Genomic DNA, 22057 nt, shown 5'->3' on the forward strand with positions numbered 1-22057 from the left:
TTTTGGGCCCCTCACTACAAAAAGGATGTGGAGAGGTTGGAGAGAGTCCAGCAGAGGGCAACAAAAATTATTAGGGGGCTGGAGCACAAGACTTATGAGGAGAGGCTGAGGGAACTAGACTTGTTTAGTCTGCAGAAGAGAAGAATGAGGGAGGCTTTGACAGCAGCCTTTAACTACCTGAAAGGGGGTTCCAGGGAGGATGGAGCTATGCTGGTCTCAGTGGTGGCAGATGACAGAACAAGGAGCAACGGTCTCAAGTTGCAGTGGGGGAGGTCTAAGTTGGACATTAGGAAAAAGTTTTTCACTAGGAGGGTGGGTTAACTAGGGAGGTGGTGGAATCTCCATCTTTGGAAGTTTTTTTAGCTGCAGCTTGACAAAGCGCTGGTTGGGATTATTTAGCTGAGGTTAGTCCTCGTTAGTCCTGCTTTGAGCAGAGGGGGTTGGACTAGATGACCTCCAGAGGTCCCTTCCAACTGTATGATTCTATGAGCAGGAAACATCAGTTTCTAAAAATGTCTTCCTTCACCTGCAGCTCACTAGGAAAGTTAGTCTCGTCTTCCTGGGATCTATGCATTTGTCACGCTTGGGCTAGATTATTGCTGAATGTGAAGCCTATGTACAACTCCAGATGGTACAGAAAGCATCTGCCCATCTTCTCCACAGTTTAGGCCACTGTGAGCCTATCAGGCCCATGATCAAATCTCTCATCTGATTCTGATGGGTAGCAACATAAAATGCTAAGGTATATAGATTCAAAAGGCATATATTGACATTAGAAATACTTGTTATCTTCCACTTGCATATAAAGAACCATTTTAGACAATCTTGTTAAAACGTGAGTTATGGACTAACCCAGGAACTTATTAGTAGTCATCTACACTTCTGGGCAAAACTGAAGGAGTGGGTCTCAAGGACCTCAATAGTTATTCAATTTGAGAGCGATATTGGCAAGCACGATCCATGAGACCATCATCTAGCTCTCCTCATAAGAATGTTGCAAGCCAGGCAACAGGGAGGATTCTAGAGGTAAAAGCTCCAGGATTGCATAGTCTGCTAGGGGAAGAGTAAAAAGTGTATCAATAACATTTAGGATGTCAGTATGTTCCCGTAGTTTAAAATTATTGAGTATTTTGGGAAGAATCTAATCTAGTTAGCCCTATCACCACAAAAATACCATTTAGACAATTCCACTTGAGCAAAATGGTACCTAAGAAATCTCCAGGACCTACCTACTAATGCTTACAGTTTATAAACAAGATTACACGTGATAATAATCTGTTCATGGGAACAGTCAAGTAGTTATTGTTATAAGCCTGATGTGTTTGTACATATGAAAAATTAAATACTACAGTCTTTATTTTAACAAAAACCTTAAATTGCACAGGGTGCCACTTTGCACAATCCCTACATTTTTTTACCATTACATTTTTAGTAAAAATAATTTTTAAAGTTATCTATTGCAGAGACAGAACACAAAAAAACTGAAAATATTCCATTTTAATAATTATGAATATAATCAGAAAATATAGAATCAATTAAATTAATAATTAAATGGGAAAACGCTACATAAAATCATGCTAAGAATTACAACTTCATGTCAATGATACATAACCCTTTCTTAGTGTTGCCAGATCGCTCATTTTTAAAAATAAAATTTTGCATTGTTTATTTGGTTATGTTTCATACATCTTAATGCTTAAGCCTCTGTTTTCATTTTAACTTCCATCAGAAGGCTACAAGAAAATAAAAGCTTCATCTAATGACAGAATTAAAACATTGTTCCCCCTCCCACCAGAAAATCAAGAAATAAAAGCACAATTTTCTGTCTGTTCCATAAGCATAAAATGGAGGTGAAGGAGCCTTTTCCTTATACATTTTGGTATGTTAATATAACAACGTTATGCTCTTACATAAAGTTATGACATTTTTCCTACCTCTTCATTTTCTACACCTAAATTTGCTTTTGAAAGTTAAATTTAATATTTTCTGTCTATTAAAATCTCTACTATCTGAACTGCATGTGTATATTACACACACACACTTCACCACCCAAGTGGATGGACACTACCCAATGATATCTTTGACAGCACATTAAAATTCGTTTGTGAAACCTGTTTTTTATGTGCAGTGTAAAATTCACTTTGCAACATTAAACCATTTTACAAAGAGAGACATTTAAATAACTTATAGCATTAGTAAATCTAGTGTTACTGGTAGATATAAAATAGTATTTAAAACATCACTTTAGATTAAAAACAGCAGCAAGAAGAATCCATGTCCTCAAACCATATGAAATTTCAGTAAAAAGACTGTGCTAGTGGGCCATCTAGTGACCATTTTAAGGTGATAAGGTTGCACTGAACATCCCTCACTGCTTATAAGCATTTCCCTTTTTCTGTGCATTTATATAATTATATGCCAAACCAATACAAAAATAAAAACTAGATGTTTCAAGAGAATACATGCTGTATTTAAAAAGCAATTTATTAAGCATTTATTTAACAGATAGCAGCACAAAACATTACACTATTAGGAGAAGAAACAGTCCAGCTAATTTACACTAATAGATGGGCACTTGTAATATAAGTTAACAACTAACATGGAGTTGAGTATTAAAAAAACAGATATTAAAATATAGTAGTGCAGATACTTGCTGTACTGAAATTACCATTAAAGTTTTGATACTTTCAGCTTGAAACAGCATTTGCTACAGTATTCTAAGTATAAAGAAAACCAAAGATACCACGGTCAAGGTCAGAGTTGCAGTGCAACAAGTCTCAAGATCTTAATGGTGACCACTATATATTCATATTAGTCACAGGCATTTTATAGTATTAAAATGATATTGTGTTCACTGGTATTTTAAAAGTTTTTGTGACCTACAGGTAGCACCATGCATTAAGTACAAGACACACATGAGATTTTCTGCTTTAAACAGCCTTGGTGTTGAAAGCAAGTACCTTATGTCACTCAGAGTCCTCCCCAATTATGGATCAATATTTTAAATACACTTATTTTCCCTTGTGAAAATAATATTTAGACAAATATACATATTTTAGATCAAAACTGCAAACAGTTACAACCACAATGTATGCATATATACAAACATGCATGTATATTTTATGCATCCACAAATTGTTTTTACACATGTAAGTATTTGTTTAAATACACAGTGGGTTCAGATTGGGCACCTACGTTTTCAAAGTTCACCCATATTCTAGAAAACCAAAAAACTTAAGAGGAGAGGAGGGAAAAAAGTTTCACTCCTACACCTTTTCTTCATTAGCAAATCAGTCCTCTCTTGATCCTTGTTTATGGAAGTTATAGACAACATGACATACATTGAAAGAATGTAGCACTGGATAAAATAGAAACCACACCAGAAGCTCATTAATGACTGGGAGATTCAGTGCAAGTTTGTGAATTAGAACGTTAACTAACTCAAAACAGTTATACCTATATTTTATTCATTTGATCAACTGCAATTTTGTTTTAATTATACCAAACAGCATATCCAACAACACACTGTAGTTTATTTTGTAAAGATAAGGAAATCTTATGCAACTTAAATACCATGTGCGCTGTTCAATTTTATAGAGATGGGAAGAGATCCACTTTTTGTGTTGACTATCTGGTGTGAAGATTAGTAAAGTTTAAAGTATAAATAAATTCTTCATCATACTTAGTACTATGAGCACTTTTTATGATGATGCAGGCTCTTCTCTGCCCACAGTGGTGTGGTATATATTTACAATGTGTTGTGTGTTCAAAACTTAAATTTAGAAGTATACATATATATTTTATGAATTAGAGAGAAGTCTCTCTAAACCAATTCACCCGTGATTTCCCCCTCATTCCCATCAAAATATAGCTGTTATTTTTATGATGCAAAGCAATGTATTTCATTAAGACCATTATGTTAAGTCAGTGGTTCCCAACCTGTGGCCCAGGGGCCAAAAGTGGCCTGCAGGGGCTTTCAAAATGGCCCGTGGCTCCCTTCCTTCTGGCTGCAGAAGGGAGCTGCTGCCTAAGGACCCAGGCAGAGCATGTTTCCGCAGGGCCAAAAGACCGGCGCAGGCTCCTTCCTGCAGCCAAGGAGTCAGGAGATCAGCGCTTCCCTCCCCTTGGCTGTAGCAGGGAGCATGGCAAAGCGCTCCGCCGAGGTCCCTAGGCGCTGGGGTCCCTGATGGAACCGGACGGATAGAAGATCAGTGCTCCCCTCCCGAGGCTCCAGCAGAGAGCAAAGAGCTCTGACTTCCTGTTGGAGCCAGAGGAAGGGGAGCACTGATCTTCCATCCCCCTGGCTGCAAAAGGTGGCCATTGCCTAGAGACCCAGGTGGAGTGCATGGGGCTACAGGACACGTGCAGTTTCCATTCTGCAGCAAGGGAGACAGGAGATCAGCAAGGAGGCTGCTCCTTCTGCCTGGCTACTGACAGAGACTGGTGACCCGTTAGGGTTGTAAAAATTATATCTCTGGCCCTCAAGCCAAAAAGGTTGCCATCCACTGTGTTGTCATTTTCTCCCCTTTACTACTGAAGTTGACTGTCCATCTTATTACACAATTACAAATCTCAAGGTGATAGAATCATAGGACTGGAAGGGACCTTGAGAGGTCATCTAGTCCAGTCCCCTGCTCTTATGGCAGGACCAAGCATTATCTAGACCAGTGGTTCTCAATTTCTTTCCACCCACGGAACCCTTGCCCGACCATACCATGCCCTTGGAACCCTTGCCCACACATGACATACCGTCCGCCGAAAAGTCAAGGAAATCTTCCTCTTTTCGGCGGCGCGGTATTTGCTTGATTCGGCGGCGCGCTTTCAAGGCCGTTTTTGGCAGCCCCATCAACTGTTCAGCGGCGTGTGAACAGCTGATCGGCGGCACCAGATTTTTTTTAAATTCAGCGGAGCGATACGTCTTCTTTGTGGAACCCTTCCGCTCAGCCCACAGAACCCTAGGGTTCCGCAGAACACCATTTGAGAACCACTGATCTAGACCATTGCTGACAGGTGCTCGTCTAACCTGCTCTTAAAAATCTAGAATGATGGAAATTCCACAACCTCCCGAAGCAATTTATTCCAGTACTTAACTACCTAACAGCTAGGAAGCTTTTCCTAATGTCCAGTCTAAACCACCCTTGCTGCAATTTAAGCCTATTGCTTCTTGTCCTCGCCTCAGAGGTCAAGGAGAACAATTTTTCTCCCTCCTAATTGGAGCAACTTTTTATGTTCTTGAAAAGTGCTATGTCTCCAGTTTCTCTTCTTCAGACTGCACAACCCCATTTTTTCAATCTTCCCTCAAAAGTCATGTTTTCTAGACCTTTAATCATTTTGTTTCTTTTCTGGACTTTCTCCAACTTGTCCCCATCTTTCCTGAAACGTGGCACCCAGAAATGGACACAATAGTCCAGTTGAGGGCTTATCAGCACAGAGTAGAGCGGAAGAATTCTCTGATCTTGCTTACTACACTCCTGTTAATGCATTCCAGAATGATGTTTACATTTTTCACAACAGCATTACACTGTTGACTCATGTTTAATTTGTGATCCACTATGACCCCCAGATCCTTTTTTGCAATACTCTTTCCTAGGCAGTCATTTCCCATTTTGTATGTGTGCAATTGATTGTTCCTTCTTAAGTGGAGTGCTTTGCATTTGTACTTATTGAATTTCATCCTGTTTACTTCAGATCATTTCTCCACTTTATGCAGATCATTGTCACAGCAACAAAGGTCATTTCTTCATTAGCTTATCTTCCTGATATCCCAGGGTACGCAGTGCTGGCATATACTGAAGATTTAGAAACAAGCTGTTTAACAGATCTCTTCCCGTGCGTTACATTTTTCCCAATAAGTCCTTCCCGGACATTACAAATGCTAACTTTTTATTATCACTGCATTGAAAATCCATCCAATTATCCTCTGAGACAGATAATTAACTAAAACATGGAATCTTAAGGATTGGGACTGCATATGAATACAACTGGATATGAAGATATTTGGGGGAGAGTGTGAGAGAGAGGAAACAAGGTTTTATGTAAACCAATGATTCAGAATTTACTAAAAGATGGGTATAATCAATTGTGTGAATAATAATAATAATACAAAATAAATAAGTAACGGTGGAACAAAGAGCAGGACTCTGAAACACCTAAAATTCATAACAAAGGCTTAACTTCAAAGCATTCCCATTTTTACTGTCCTCGAATAATTCTGTTTTGCATCTGGATGACAGCCTCTTTCTTTTCACAACTTAGATCATTACCATTTGAACTTGTGTTTGCACCCTGGGTCTCAAGTCTCCCCATTGCCTGATGGGGAGGAAAGATTTGAATTGGAGTTTCCCACCAAATCGGGAGAGTGCCCTAAAACTGAGCCATGGGGTATTCTGATGTGGGTCTCTCAATCTCTCCTATTAAAGCTGTTCCACATTGGTTGGTTAATTAATCAGCCATTTGGAGCAGGAGGACTGGACCCTGGGTATTCCATCTCACTGGAGAGTTCCCTAACCACCTGGCTATCATCTCTGTCTCAAATTGTCCTGAGAAGTGAAAGAGCCCTGTTCAAACCCTCTCTCTCCTTCGAGCAGAGGGAAGAATTGAACTTGGATGTCTCACCTCCTGAGTGAGTGCTCTTATCACTGCTCTAAAAGTAATAAAGGAGGCATCACCACACCATCTCTGGCATTTTTTGGGAAAAAACTGCTTCAGTGCCTAACTCCAAGAGAGAAACTGTGGATCCTGAGCAGGAGGCAGCACCTAACTCCAGCCTGAACTCAGGTGGCTAACTCCTTGAGAAGGGCAGAGCTTAGGGCACACCCCTTTCCTTGCCACTTGCTATTGGCTACCTTAGGTGGCTCCCTGCCTAGCATACTGGCTTTTGTGGATCCCTTTCTTAGGTGCCTATCTGTAACCATTTACTGCATAGGGAGCCTATGTCAGGCTGCTGGCCTGATTCCTCAGCCCAAGTAGGATTAGACATTGTGCCCGGTCTGTTCAGGCCTTTCCTTCAGGACACCCTTTAATGGTTGCATCGATAATTTTCAGCAACCACAAAAGAAAACTGTTCAGACTAAGTCCAACAGCTACCTTTCCTCTGACCCAGGAGCTTCCATGCCAGAGCTTCCCTGCTCCTGGCAGCTCTTCCCCGATCCTTCTATCCACTGGAGTCAACCCCTGCTCCTGAAATTGAGCTTTGCCTGATCACCACCTGATTCCTGTAATCATCATTCTAACCCACCCCAGCTGGATCTGACAATCCCCTCCACCAGCCCCAAATACCTATTTGTAAAGGGTCTCTGACTCAGAACAGGGTAGGTTGGGCCCAGGCCTGTTGGTCCTTAAAGGGTTAGAACACCCTGTTACATATACCTACCCAGTAACTCAGTATTCTTCTTCTACCCACTCTACACCCATCTTACCCCATCTTATCCATAGAGACACCCAGTTGCGTATTCTTCATTACCACCACTGGTGAATGCAAAGAATCAGAGTTTTTGAAGGCATCTACCCAATTTAGCCGGCCATCCGCCAGCTGGAACACAGTAATTCACTGAGGTCTCTGAGCACCGCTCCATCCATGGATAACGGACTTGTTTTAACCGTGACAGTCAATGTGCCTGAAAGGATTTTCTGCACAGCTATCATGAAAGGGATCCTTTCCTATCTCTATGTGCACTGCCCACCAAGGGTGGATATGAACACCAGGAAGCCAGATTAGCAGAGTGGCTGCGACACCCAGATATATCTTAAAGTCAGTTCGGGGGGCTGCTGATAGATCTCTTTGCATCTGGAAACAATAGACAAAGGGCTATGTTAAACCAGTGAAACAGTTGTTTGCAATATTGTTGTAGCCATGTTAGGGCCAGGACAAGAGAAGGACAAGGTAGGTGAGGTAGTATCTTTTATTGGACCTACCTGAAAATAAGTTCTCTGTAGCTCAAAAACATGTACCTTTCACCAACACACGTTGGTCCGGTATAAGATACTACCTCACCTACCTTGTCCCAGTGAAACAGTCACAAGTGGCCATAGCCTAAGGTGGCTTTCTTTATAAAGAAAACAGAAACTTGGAAGCCAGTCCTTATGTGCAGAAAGCTCTTAGTGAGATCTGTAGGAATACTTTGCTGGGTTAGAACCGAAGGATCAGGCTCTCAAGGTCTTACATGGCTCCTGGAAAATACGCAGTTGTAAGTATGCAAAAACATATACAGAATGTCTGTATTAACTGTGCTATATTTTATATTTGTACCTATCTGGTTAGTGTAACAGAAATAGAACTCTGTTACGCGAAGCACAATATGTTCCTGGAGTTAGCGATCTACTGTCTACCCTACACATTCAAAAATCAGGAAAATAAGATTAAAGGCACTCTGCATAGCCACCTGTCTCATAAAATTTAATCATTCAGTATTCTTTTATTGAGAATCTTAGGCCATTACAAGCATAGGAGCCTAATATTGCCAATAAAAAGCAAACATACCAATTCTTGAATCCATTGCATTTTCATCATTTTAATATAAATTAGGCAAGCAATACAGTGCATTTGACACCCAATTGATTATATCCATCTTTTAGTAAATTTTGAATCGTTGTTTTAGATAAAACCTTATTTCCTGTCTCATGTTTTCCCCCAAATGTCCTCAGTAAAATAGTTTTACAGTCATTCTGTAAAACAGTTTCTCAGTTCAAAATGTGTAACATTTCAATCTCATTGACTTTCCCATTGTTCTTTTATTCTAAGTTACCTTCTCCATATCATATTATATACAAAAAAAGCTCCATTAAAGAAATGTTCAGTTTACAAAGTCTAGCATTCAAAAGTTAGGAAATGCCAGAATTAAGGATGCCTGGAAAACCTTAATTCACCCCCCTTGTGCGTATGTTTTATGATAGAATCTTTAAGTAGTGTCCAGGGACCTCATATGATCAAATCTATAGGTAGTTCTTTTTCTCCCAAACTGAGATAGCTGGCACTAAGCGAGGGTTTAATGACAGCTAGGGTGAGTTAAAGGACCTGCAGATAGCGCTGAGGCAAAAGAGAGCAACTATTTACCCTGCATGTGATCTAACCACCACTTACAAAGAGGTGTTTTCTCCTGTTGCACTTCAGACTACTTCAAAAAAAATTCCTTTCTAGGTCTGGAAGGAGTCAGGATTTTAAGCAGACTTTTCTAATGACTGAATAACCTCAGCCCTCCATAGAGTTTCCAATTGTATCACCACAATAACTCAGAACTGATGGTCTGAGCACCTGATTTCAAGGAGCAAAGCTCCATACATCTGCATCAAATAGATCTGAATCCCATTCTCCCTAACACCCAACAGAGAAGCCCTTAGGCCATGTGACTTTTAGGTTGAGAGAGACCAGACTTGCAATACTCTCCACCCATGTTCGCACTGCTGATGAAACCACGCTGAGGCACATGTTGTCCAGTTCATAATTTCTTTTGTTGCACTGATGCCACCTAAGATTTTATGCTCAAAAGGAGAGGACTGAAAGAGTGCCTGCCTGGACCTGGCTGCCTACAAAGGGCCTGTACAGCAAAAGAGGCCACTCTTTCAGGTAAAAATCTTCCCTAGTTAGTTGATGTCAACTCCCTGGCCACCCTGGCAAATAGCCACACTTATCTTTGTTACATGTACCGGGTTAAGTTTTGACTGCACACACAAGAATTTTCTGGCCTTATAAAATGGAGACCAGGGAAGGAAATAAATGGTGGGCAAAAAGAAAAGGGAAATTAAGAGGCAATCTCTTCAAGAATCTAATGTAGCCCTGGACACAGCTGGGAATGAACACGGTCAAATTGAACTGAAATATTAGTCTGAAAATTGAAAATGAAGTTTGGAATTTTCCTCAGTAATGTTCTGCAGCAGGGAGGTCTGGCTAAGCCATCAACTGCGGCAGAGGCAGATAAAACTGTAGGGAATTTGAGAAAGTGGGACATTCTTTCTGTTGTCAGTAACTGACAGGTCTGGTTCTGCCTCCAAGGTGCAGTACCATTGTAATGGATCTGTGGACCTCAGCATGAAGAAAATAGACCAATATTAAGGTGGGTTGAAAGCTATCACGTTAAACCATTTATTCTTCTTCTTCCAAATAAATACAGCAGGAGATTGGACACTTATCTATTATCCCTGCATTAATGTCCCACCACTCAGAGTGACTCTTTGTGGCTTATTGTTGACTAGTGTTCCTCATCCAGTTAACAGAAAACACTGTTCAGTATTTCAGTAACACTCACAGGATAAAAATCAAAGTGACACAAAGGGATTATTTTTGTAGTACAACTTAAACATGGTGTTCTATTCCTTAATAATAAATAAGCCTTTTCCTGCATTTTTACCCCACACTAATTTGTTTTGTTTTTGAGAACGCATTACCCATGTTAGATTATTAGACTCTATTTTCACATGTGAGGGTGAAAAGGTGGTATTTTCAAAGGGGTTGAGCACTAGATAATTTTAAAATTAAAATTACCAAAAACTGTCAAGGTTGACAATTGGGAGAAACCATCAGTGACAGAACTGTTAACTGTTTCTCACAGAACTAGTTCAGGCTCCACAAAAACAGTCTAAAGTACTCATAGTAGTTATGAGACTATACCAGGAAGGTGGTCCCACATTACATCACCATAAAAATCTTTTCCTGTGTATTGGAGGATGCCATATAAAGAAATTTTACTTTGAGGGGAAAAAAATGGAAAACCTCTAAAACTAACTGAATTGAAGGCTATGAAAAGGAGTTACACAGGCTAAGATAAATAACTGAGTGATTCAAAGCAAGAACTGTCCAGGTGTGACAAGTTGGAGTGTAAATCTACCTTGCACTTGGCTACTGTGCACTAACTGTCCCTGTGATGTCTACAACCTTCAGGAAAGTGTGTCTTTCCCTAAGTAGCTTTGGTTGCAGTTTGAGATCAGTACCCAAATCCTCCACAGATTTTGTCCATGAAGGACTCAGGTAAAGAAATTCCTCCCTCTCAAGGAAAGCAAAATTATCTTTTCAGGACTACTTTCATAGGGAGGATCAAGATGACTCTTCTCTCAGGATCTGTTAATTTTCAGGTGAGGCTGCTACTCTACCAACCTGAGTTGGTGAGAGTCTTAAGCATAAGTTTTCCATTCAGTTTCATTGATGGTTTCAGGTGAGTTTATCTAATCCAGCTTCAAGTACTGGAAACTTTATCCCTAATTTAGGCAGAACAAAACAAATTCCATGGTTCATTATCAAATGAACATTCCAATTCCAGACACCAAAATATACTTTACAATTTTTAAATTAGACACTTTTACTCTAACCAAAATTAAAACTCGATTAGAACATTTTCTAACAGTAAAAAGTAATTCCATTTTTAAAGCATAGTCCCATAATTGAGCATATATAAACAACTTTAATGCTAAAAAACTTTCACAATTCTTAATAAAAGTAAACAACTACAATTAAACTTTAATTTTACTAAACATGCAAGTTAAAATAGTTATAAACTGCTCAGTTCTGTACTCTAGAACTTTAGGTATTATCATACAAAAGGAATGTTTTGTCAATTTGATTTCCTAACTGAACCACTATTATCTCTTTGATCTATTGGTTTTTATTTTACAAAGATGGAAAAAAGCGCAAACAGGCTTGCAACTCCTAACTTGAAATCCTTAAGGACTTCACCAAAAACCAGTGTATTGATTTACTTCCTACCAGGTGTCTTTTTAATGAGGGTTTACCATACCTGGCGATATTAGGGGTTCAGCTTTCTGGAGACAAGCAAAAGTCGTCTAAAAAAAAACTCCAAGGACCTGTGCTATCAGCACTAATTGTTATCTAGTTTCTCCAGCATCCCTGACTAAGATTTAATTTCTAACCCCTTCACTGAGACTACATTAAAGGTCTACAGCAGATATTTATGTTGTGATACACATTTCATGTTGTACCAATTTACCAATACAATTTTAAGGTATCAATCCCTTGAGAGTCTAAATTGTTGGAATTTATAAAACTTAAAGAAAAAAGGAAGGGTGAAACAAAGGGTGAATCTCTTCCTGTGCATTCCTCTCAGCTGAGAAGGTTTCAAGGATGGGAGAAGGCCACTTGTCTTTCTCCTTTCATGCAATTTCTGATTCCAGAGACTAGAAATGGGTCCAGGCAGTGAACCTGTAAGCTGCGCTCAGATACTACAATTATGTGCATAGTACAGTGCACTCCATTTAAAAGAATTATGGATATAAAAATCAACCACATATAGTGATCAAAGCATTCAGATAAAATCATTCCTATATTAACCATGGTAAAATACTCCACTTGTAAGAATCAAACAGTCCATTTATAAGAATCATTTTGGGACAAATTAATTACAAATAATAGGATACTCAATCAAATGCAATGACACGTAATAAGCCAATAAAGCTATTCTGAATTTGATCACATCTTGCATGATTAGGCCTGTAGCGCATATAAAGTTTAATCCCTGTGTAGAAAAAACAAGTCATGATGTTTATGTGAGAGTTGACATTGCAAGAAAGAAAAACGTTTTCTGCAGATGAAAAATGCCACCCTCTGTAGTCCTATGATAGTCTTCCCAAGACCAGCCAAAAAGATGCAGCTCAGAAATTGGGCATTCCACAACCTACATTGTTTAAGATTCTCAAAGACCGGGAGAGCATCATACAAAACCAAGGGGACAGAAAAAGAATGCGGTCAGCAAGGCACCTATTGTCAATGCGATGCTTTTAAAGTGGATCAGAAATGCCAGAGAAATGCACCCCTTAAGTGGGCTGTTGGTGATGCAGAAAGCAGAAGAACTGGCTTAAAGGTCAGCACTGGCTGATTTGAGCACTTAGAAAACGAGAGGATATTATTTTTAAGAAACAGAATGGAGAAGCCAAAGATGCAGACATTAAGTCACGAGAAGAATGGTTATAAAACAAGAGGATCCAAATGAGACAAGACTTCGCTGAGGAAGATATTTGAAATGCAGATGAAAGTGAGATTTACTTTTGAGCCTTGCCTAATGATACTCTCACCTTTAAATTTGACAATAAAAAAGGAGGAAAGAAGTCTAAAGAAAGAATTATCACTCTGTTCATCTGTTCCAGGACCTTTTCATCATCGGGTAAAGTCAAAATCACAGTGATTTAAAAATGTGAGATATCTTCCAATCTGCTTCATTGCCAATGCATCTGCCTCGATGATGGGGTATCTATTCAGTGAATAGCTGAAGGACTGGGATCGAAAGTTAGGTCAGGGAAGGAGAAAGATTTTGCTACTTGTGGACAACTGCACAACCCACATGATGAAAGATGTAGCGCTAAGGAATATCTGACTTGAATTCCTCCCAAAGAACGCAACTTCTATCCTTCAGCCATGTAATGAGGAATTATCAGAACTGCCAAGGCATACTTTCACAAGCAAATGGCTTGCACATTATTGCACCACATTGATGATGAGAACAACAAAGTTACTGCAATGGAAATTGCCAGGAAGATCAGTCTTTTATATGCCATTCTAATTCTTGCAAATGCCTGGTCAGATGTCGAGCTTCAGCAATCCGAAATTGCTGAAAAAAAAGAGGTGTGGTCATAGCACCCATGGAGGAAGCAATTGTTGTTGAGCCACCAAGAGAACTCAATGTACAAGAATTTGAAGAGTGGATAGATATTCATGTCAATGCTTTGGTTACACAACTTGTCTCTGAGGAGGACATTGTGTCTGAGATCAGAGACCAATTTAAAGTGAAACCTGAAAATGATGCAGGGGCAGATTCTGATGATGACAAGGTAATCATCCCATCCTTGATCCAAATGAAGGATGCGATGAAAACTTTGACAAATGGCCTATTGTACCGGGGCATCAATGATTTGACCTCCTGCATCACCATGAAAAGGAAGTTAATGTTGTGGATCATGCAATGACCCAGGGAACACTGGACAAGTAACTGCACCGCAACATTGTGCATTCACATGGTAAGTTTACACCCCAACTTGTCACACACAGACTGTTCTTGCTTTGAATCACTCAGTTATTTACTTTAGCCTGTGTAACTCAGTTGCTTATCCTTCAGTTCAGTTAGTTTTAGAGGTTTTTCACTTTTTTCCCCCCAGAGTAAAATTTCTTTATATGCCATCCCCCAATGCAGATGATGACACTCCAAAATAAATATTAATGCGAGTCAATACTGTTAAACAGTCCATTTAATTGTTTTACATTTATGTTTATGCTATAAAAATTAGTGTAATGCACTTTCATATGTTCCGTTTGTTGCAGTTTATTTGAAAGATTTTTAAAATTTGTATCACTGGATCTTTACCTTAAGAGGTATACTGCTCCACTAACTTACAACTTCACACGAAGTGTAATATGCTATACACTCAGTATTAATAACTGCTTTGAATAAAAGCTCCAGTTAAATGATTGGATAATAATAATAATAGCATGTTACTCAGTTAGAAGGCTGGTATGGATTTGTTCCATGTTGAATATATTTACAGTCTAAAGAGTTTAATTACAGTAAATGAGACATTTCTCAAATGAATAAAAAAAAAGCCTGTTTTTTAAAATATAACAGGAGATTTCATCCATTCTTTGCAATTCTTGATTGTAAGAATCAACCGCTTATAAGAATCAAATCATCCAGGACAGATGTACGTCTTATAAAAGGAGTGTACTGTATTAGAACAGAACCAACACTAATCTGTATCTCTAAAAGTTCACCCAAAGGTTTTCTTGGCCTTTGTATCAATTTCAACATTAAATCCTCTATCAGCTATTTCTTAATACCACTATATCACTCTCTGGAACTAAAAATAATTTGAATGATGTCTTCTTTAATCAAAACTAACACCTTACATGCCACACATAGTTGTCCTTTATTTTGCTGAAAGGGTGGTCACTGCTCAAAGCCTGGCCCAATGTCACTCTTTTTCAGCAAAAGGCTCAATGACACCATTGCACTTTAAACTCATATTTTTACTTGCATTTAATACATTTTATATACAGACACAGTATTGGTAATTGTTGAAGGGATAGGCCATGTATGTCCTGCATGGTACCGCTGACCCAGAGGAGGTGAAACTATGATCAACAAGAGATTTGAAGGAGACCAAGAACCCTAGTGACAAATAGCTTCTTAGAAACAACACTGAGAATGAGTGGCAAAGAGGTTCTATGCACCACAGCTTGTGTAAGTTACAGGAAAATAACTTTCACTAAAACTATGCTTTCCTGTATTTTCTCTAGAAGACAATACCATTTTGCCACAAGACAAAAAAAGCCAGAAGATACAGGTCCAAATTCTGCTCTATTATAACTCTACGGATGAGGAGACAGTCTAGTAAATGTAATGAAGTTGCTCTGATTTTACAGTACTAAGATTACAGGAGATGCAAAGCCATTTTTTAAATCATCTCAAGGATGCTGCTAGAGACAGAAGCTTTTCTTTTTGTATCCCGAACAACTAACCATAAGTGCGTCCCTTTCAGACACAGAAGCTGTATTACTAGAAAACATTATTTCAGGCTATCCAAAACCAGACCTAGATCCAAATGTGACAGCACATCATCAATGATGAATATCTACAGAGTATCAATACAGAGTGAAACAATTTGTTAACACGTATTTGATTTACAAGGCTTTTTGTTTAAGAAACCATGACATAAGTATCTTGCTGAGCTTTTGTCACCCTAGTAGATTGGAGAGTAAGAGGCTTTGAGTTCTGAAGGCTCTTGTGATTCAGACTCAGCCCATATCTTTGTTTCTTTAGTTCACAGTTATTGTAATATCCTGAACCTCACAGCTACCATCAGTTTTTGGTTTGTTTTTTGTTTTTGTTTTTATAAAGGCTAATAGACTTTTTGTTTGTCAAGGCTTTTGGCACAGCACTGAAATACTTCTTCAATCTTATTTGATTGATTTTGTCTTAGATTGATTTCTGCATCTGACAAAGTGGGTTTCAGCCCACGAAAGCTGATGCCCAAATAAATTTGTTAGTCTTTAAGGTGCCACAGAACTCTCGTCATTTTGCTGAAAACAGACTAACACGGCTACCCCTCTGGAATTCCTCTTAATAGCTATTCTTTGCTGTGAAATGTATAAAAAACTACAGGGAATGAATGGTGCTTCAAACACAATATACATATTAAAACTGAAAGAATCCAGGATGTCACATCCTGGAAGGTGTGCCAACTGGAAGGAGAATTTCCTCAGAATACATTACGGGACCATGGGTAACAAAGCAAAGGAAGGGAAAATAGCTAACTCTAAACAATAAACAAAAGAAAAAATAACTAGCAACAATATTGCTGGTAAAATTAAGCCCCTTTAGGGTATGTCTAAAATGCAATTAAAAAATCTACACCCTTAGATCTACACCCAGACCCTTAGAGAACAATTCAGTAAGTTTGGCTGTTCAAATCACAAGCAAGCCAACTCCCCTCCTGGTTTAACAATGAGAACATTAGTCTCACAATGTTAGACAATGAAGTTTGAGCGGTATGCTTTTCACGGATTGTTAAACCAGTATTACAGCAGAATGAATATTGGTAAAGGGAGAGCACGTTATAGCCAAGCTTGTCATTCAGGTTTCTTAATTTTAATATTTGGGGCAGTGGTAAGCAGGTTATTTCTTTAAAGGGCGCTTGTGGTTTTTCAGACAAGAATCTAACAAAAAGAAACCAAATTCCTACATTTCATGTGTCCTAACTCCTTTCTTTTCCTCCTTCCTTCTGCTCTCCAGTAAAGATTTGTTCAAAACCCTCTTCGATTTCTCATTTCTCTGCCATGCTTCCTTAATATTCTCTAGTCTCCATCACTCCTCTTCTCCCAGAAGCCCATGGAGACATATTCTGTATCTTCTTCCCCCTCTTCATGCACACAGTCCCATTTTAGAGTTGATTTCTCAGCAACTCTCTCCTTCCTGAATCCCACTGATGCTATTTCTTCAGTTACTAGTTAGATCACCAAAGAGGATATGAACCTTGCCTCCACCTTCTGGTAGGGAGCTAGAGACCAAACCTGGCAAGAACTAACATCTTATGCTGTTTCATACTGCTAACTTCCATCTTTTTGCATATCTCCCCAATTCAACTCTTAGACTCTTCCTTCCCCACTGAAACTCATCTTCTCCTTCTACTCCTATTTGTGGCTCTCTATGCCCCCTACTGGAGGATAGCACCTGTGCTGATGTTGCTACATACAGCACATCTCCAAGCCAAGACAAGGTTCGCAGGAAGCCAGACATGATTCGGTGCTACAGAAACTTCCTACTCAATTTTAAAAGCAAGTGAAATGGAAGATACAGAATTATGGTGGAATCCTATACCAATTTAACACATACCCCTCTAATCTGGAACTACCTAGCTTTGGGGTAGCTATTAAATTACCGCCATTTAGCAAAGATTTCAGAAAGACATCAAAGTTGCTTGTTTCCCTCCAAAATATTGGTCTTCTGAAATGCAAGACATACGGACATTCTGAATAGGGTTCACTCCACAGTTATTTTAAACAAAATTGATTTATTAATCCTGTCTCTCCATCTGCTACTTTTCCTCTGTTAGTTCTAATAAATTGCTTAAGAAGAAAATCCAGATGCTTGTTGAAGGCAAAATACTACTTCCAATAGATTCTTAAGACATACATAACTCACTTGAGAGTAAGGCTGTATCTACACTACAAATTACTTCAGTATAATTTATAGTGCTCAAGGGTGTGAATAATCCAAATCCCTGAGCAACTTAAATTATACCCGCCTAAGCGTTAGTGTTGATAGACCTATGTCACCGGAGCTCTCCCGCCAACATAGCTACCACCTCATACAGAGGCAGGAGCTAAGCCGACGGGAGAGCTCTCTCCTGTCAGCTTACAGCGTCTTCACCAGAAGCGCTGCAGCAGAGCCACTGTAAATGATGGAGTGTAGACATAATCTCAGGCACGACAAAACTCACATCCCTTCTGGATTCACCCTCTTCCTCCTTCAGGTGAGGAATGGCAAGAAAGTCTCCCATGCCCTTCCCTGAATAGTTATTCACTCTCATTCTTACTAGTGCTAGAGTATATCCTAAGCAAGGGGTAGGGCTACTTGTTTAATTGAGACAAAAGCTAAATCCTATTCAGCATAGTGGACATAGTGTACGAAGCAAAGAGCTGGAGGCTCGTTACATGGGCTCACTTCTCTCGAATTATGAAGCTTTAGAACAGAGATGACTTTTCCTACTAGGAAGCGCAAGAGACCCTGTGATCAAGTTATTACTGGCACCTTATGCATGGCAGGTAATGCTTCTCCCCCATAGAAAAATATTCAGAACATGATGGTCTGTGATTAGGGCGTTAGCCGGCACTTTGGAGACCATTTCCTTGCTCTACCACAGATTTCCTCCGTGACTTTAAGTAAGTCACTTGGGGATATGAGAGATAGAGATATACTGTAAAATAAAAATAACACTATCCCGGCCTTACAGAGGTCCAGCGAGGATAAATTCATTAAAGATTGTGAGGCACTGGGACACCACAAGGACAGGGGGTGACTACATGTGACGTACCGGGGTAAAATTCAGACCAGTGGGGCCTGTGTCACCACTGCCCTGTTATCTTGGGTGCCTCCCAATGCCTTGCTGAAGTAGCTCCCACCTTGGTCACTCAAAGAGAGTCTATCCACATGCAAGCCACACCTTCAGGGTCTGTGTGTAACTGCAGCCTGCCAGTTACACCCTGGCTCTCACCATCCATGGTTATATTGCAGGGTGATGCCAACATACCCCTGGACCCAGATTCTCCCCCAGAAATGTAAGTCCTGTTTTGCCCAGCTGTCTCCTGAACTGTTCAAATGTATTAAGTCTATTATTCCTTTAAAGAAATAATATACCATCTTATTATCTTAAAGAGTTACCCAGACACTTCAGTTTAAACACACTGGATTAGATAGAACAATAAAACAAGTTTATTAACTACAAAGAGAGATTTTAAGTAAGTACAAGTAATGAGGCACAAAAGGCAGAAATGGTTACATGAAAAATCAAGATAAAACACTTACTAGGTGCCTAATTTAAACTGTATTAGATTGAAACAAAATTTCTCAACACATGCTTCCAGCAAGATTACTGACCAAACTCTTCAGGTCAGGATCTGCCCGCTTCCCTTCCCTCCTGAGTCCAGCTGCTGTTTTCCTCTGTCTTCTTAGGTGCCATGCCACATGCAGATTGGGGACGGAGCCCCTTTATGTGTCCCCCCCCCCCTTTTTTTTTTAAATAGTATCCTGTTCCTGTTTGAAAAGCTTTTCTAGCTGGGATCAGGAAACAGCCAGTCTGGAGGAAAAAACTTGATCCTGTTTCTTTTCTAAGATGCAAATATTTATCCCTGCCCCCCTTCCTTCCCAAAGGACGTCCACTTGTCTTTTGTCCTTGAGAAACTAGTTTAATCACTCCCCAGACTTAACTGGGAAACACACTTCAGCCATGATTTCAGCTTATGTTGATAATCATATACATAATATTGCTATACGTACTTTACCACAACATAACTGATCAGCATGTTGTGAGGTATCATCTGAAAACACATAAGGCAAACCTTGTACAAAGAGTATTACATTAGAGTGTAGCGTGTGAATAAAGGGGTGTATTCCATCACAGTATATAAATTTAGACAGAACACTGACAACAGTCAGTGCTGTAACAATATAGAGCTCCTCACTTTTTGTATCTTTAGCTAGGCTTATGAAAATGAACTGTTTCATTTTGTTCGCAGTCTATTTCCACTTTCAGCTTCTTACTGCTGCAATGTTTGTTTTAAAGACTCTGCAGGATGTGTTTAAAAGACACCTGTGTATCTTTTTTTTTTTTTTTTAAATTGCGGGAAAAGTTTTTATTGCTCTTTAGTTCTTTAAAACTTATTTTTTTTAAATTCAATTGGGAGATAAATTTTAATCAATACTATCTCTGAGAAGGATGTCTCGGAAGACACCATCACTTCTCCTTACCCTTTCTTGAAGAAGTTCCACTACTTGTTGAATGCAATCGTTCACGTCACAGCAATCAGTTTTCAACACTAGTTCTGGGGCCTCAGGCTTTTCATACTCCGAGTCAATGCCAGTAAAACCTACATGACAGAAGACAGAACTGAAGATTCTTCTACATTTCAGACTGATCCTTATATTATTCAGCTGTGGCTGCCTGGCTGTAGGCAGACACACAATATGGCAGGGTACACAGTTTAAACTTCCTTGACACTATTTTGTATGGTGACTGACTTTTTTAAATAAGTCCATTTATCATCACTGTCTGATCTCTCTAAATTAACTCTTCTACAGTAAATAACAGAATATACTATGGCTGAGGAAGAAGAGAGGTACACAACGTACACAGACCTTAAGTTACTAGTTACCCACCCTTTCAGACGTCCTTACTATAATTGCTTTGATACAGAATGCATTGTTAAATAATCTTGAAATATTTTCCTTATCTGCATGCAAGATTGGTTAAGTTTTTGATTCAACATGCAGAACTCTGAAGGGCAAAATATCACAGTAGTTTTTCTGGCACATTGGCCTGGCTCATATAGCTGAAGTAGCTAACTGAGCTAATAAAGCCTCCTATATATGTCTATTACACTGCAAAAGACTGTATTTACATCCCAAATCAGACACCAGTGTCGTCTTCTCTGCCCTCTTTACTTAACATGCTACTTTGAAACAGAGGAGCTTCTAAGCAATCATGCTATCATGCCTCTCCTCTCATCCAGGAAGGCAATCCCATGGTCACCTCCATGGAAGTGCAGATATGCATTAAGTGGTCTCTGATTTGATATCTTCATCTTCTCTAGAGAAAAAGATGGTGGAATCTCTGTAACTTGAAGTCTTTAAATCAAGATTTCAGGACTTCAGTAACTCAGCCAGAAGTTACAGGCCTGTTGCAGGTTCTGTGGCCTGCAATGTGCAGGGAGGTCAGACTAGATGATCATGATGGTCCCTTCTGCGCCTGAAGTCTATGAGATCAAGTGACTGAAGCAGATACTGTTCAATGCTGTTTTGCTTCCAAATCAGCAGAACGACTATTGTTATCCACTACAAGTTGCAGGACTACTATCCAGCAAAGAGGCACTTCTATGAGTTTATCCTTAAACAAAACTGCTGACTGATTCCAATCCATTAGGATATGTTTTCCAGCTTTTTTATTTTAATTTTTTCTAGTGGACCAGTCGGGCTTATTTGTGGTATTAAGAATGCAAGGGGGAATCAGCACACAGCCATAGCTTCTTCAACACCACAAAAATAAATGTCCTATATTTGTAAAAACGTTTTTCATGATGCAGCTTTACAAAAGGAAGGATTGTGAATGTACTTCTTTTCCATTGCTTTTTTGGCAGGTCATTATTAACATTACAGTAGTGCCTAGACATGCAAACTAGATCAGGGCCCCAGTGGTTGGCACCGTATAAATACAGAGTGAAAAAAACAATTCCTGCTCCAAAGTGCTTACAATCTAAATAAGACAGGCAAAAGGTGGGAGGGGAAATAGTCACAGAGAGACAATGCAACAATGCACAGCAGGCTAGGGGCAGAGTGGGAAACAGAAATCAGGTTTTCTTCTATTCAGTGTCTATTCACTGGACCATACTGCACCACAGTGAGATGTGGCCTGCCCTGTATTGTGCCATTTATTTATTTGTTCATAGAGCTAATCACTACTACAATAAAAGTTTAGCAAAGAAAAGATGTGACTACACTTAGATTCACCTTTAATTTCTCCAGCCCGGGCTTTTTTGTAGAGCCCTTTGACATCTCTCTTTTCACAGACATGCAGTGGAGCATCTACAAATACTTCAAAAAAAGGCAAGCTTGCACCTTCATGAATTTGCCTGGCATTGTTACGATCCTAAACAGGGAGAGAAGAGGGGAGGGAAAGAATTAACAGATTTTAAATAGAGTTATGAAGCAGAAAAAATAATTAAATAAGAATATTTGAAGGACATTAGCTTATTTAAGATTGTGATCACACAACAGGAAAGAAAAAAAAAAATGGTCCTTCCATAAAGTACAAGCCACATATGATTAGTAGGTCTGCTGCTCTTTGCATAGTAAAA

The 22057-nt window shown here is 39.3% G+C and overlaps 1 protein-coding gene across 2 annotated transcripts in view; it reads right to left on the minus strand.

Moving 5' to 3' along the window:
- Positions 1-22057, minus strand: part of PAPSS1 (3'-phosphoadenosine 5'-phosphosulfate synthase 1) — an 85470-nt gene that overhangs the window by 47388 nt on the left and 16025 nt on the right. For both annotated transcript variants that reach the window (XM_067568269.1, XM_067568270.1), the window contains 2 exons: positions 21711-21849; positions 19956-20074 (listed from right to left, as the gene is read on the minus strand). In XM_067568269.1, coding sequence (XP_067424370.1) covers positions 19956-20074; positions 21711-21849 — 258 coding nt within the window. The remainder of the gene's footprint in view (positions 1-19955; positions 20075-21710; positions 21850-22057) is intronic.

This window comes from Emydura macquarii, unplaced genomic scaffold, assembly GCF_026122565.2.
Source record: "Emydura macquarii macquarii isolate MOO-44397 ecotype Brisbane River unplaced genomic scaffold, CSIRO-AGI_Emac_v2 contig_2863, whole genome shotgun sequence".
NCBI classification, from domain to species: domain Eukaryota; kingdom Metazoa; phylum Chordata; order Testudines; family Chelidae; genus Emydura; species Emydura macquarii.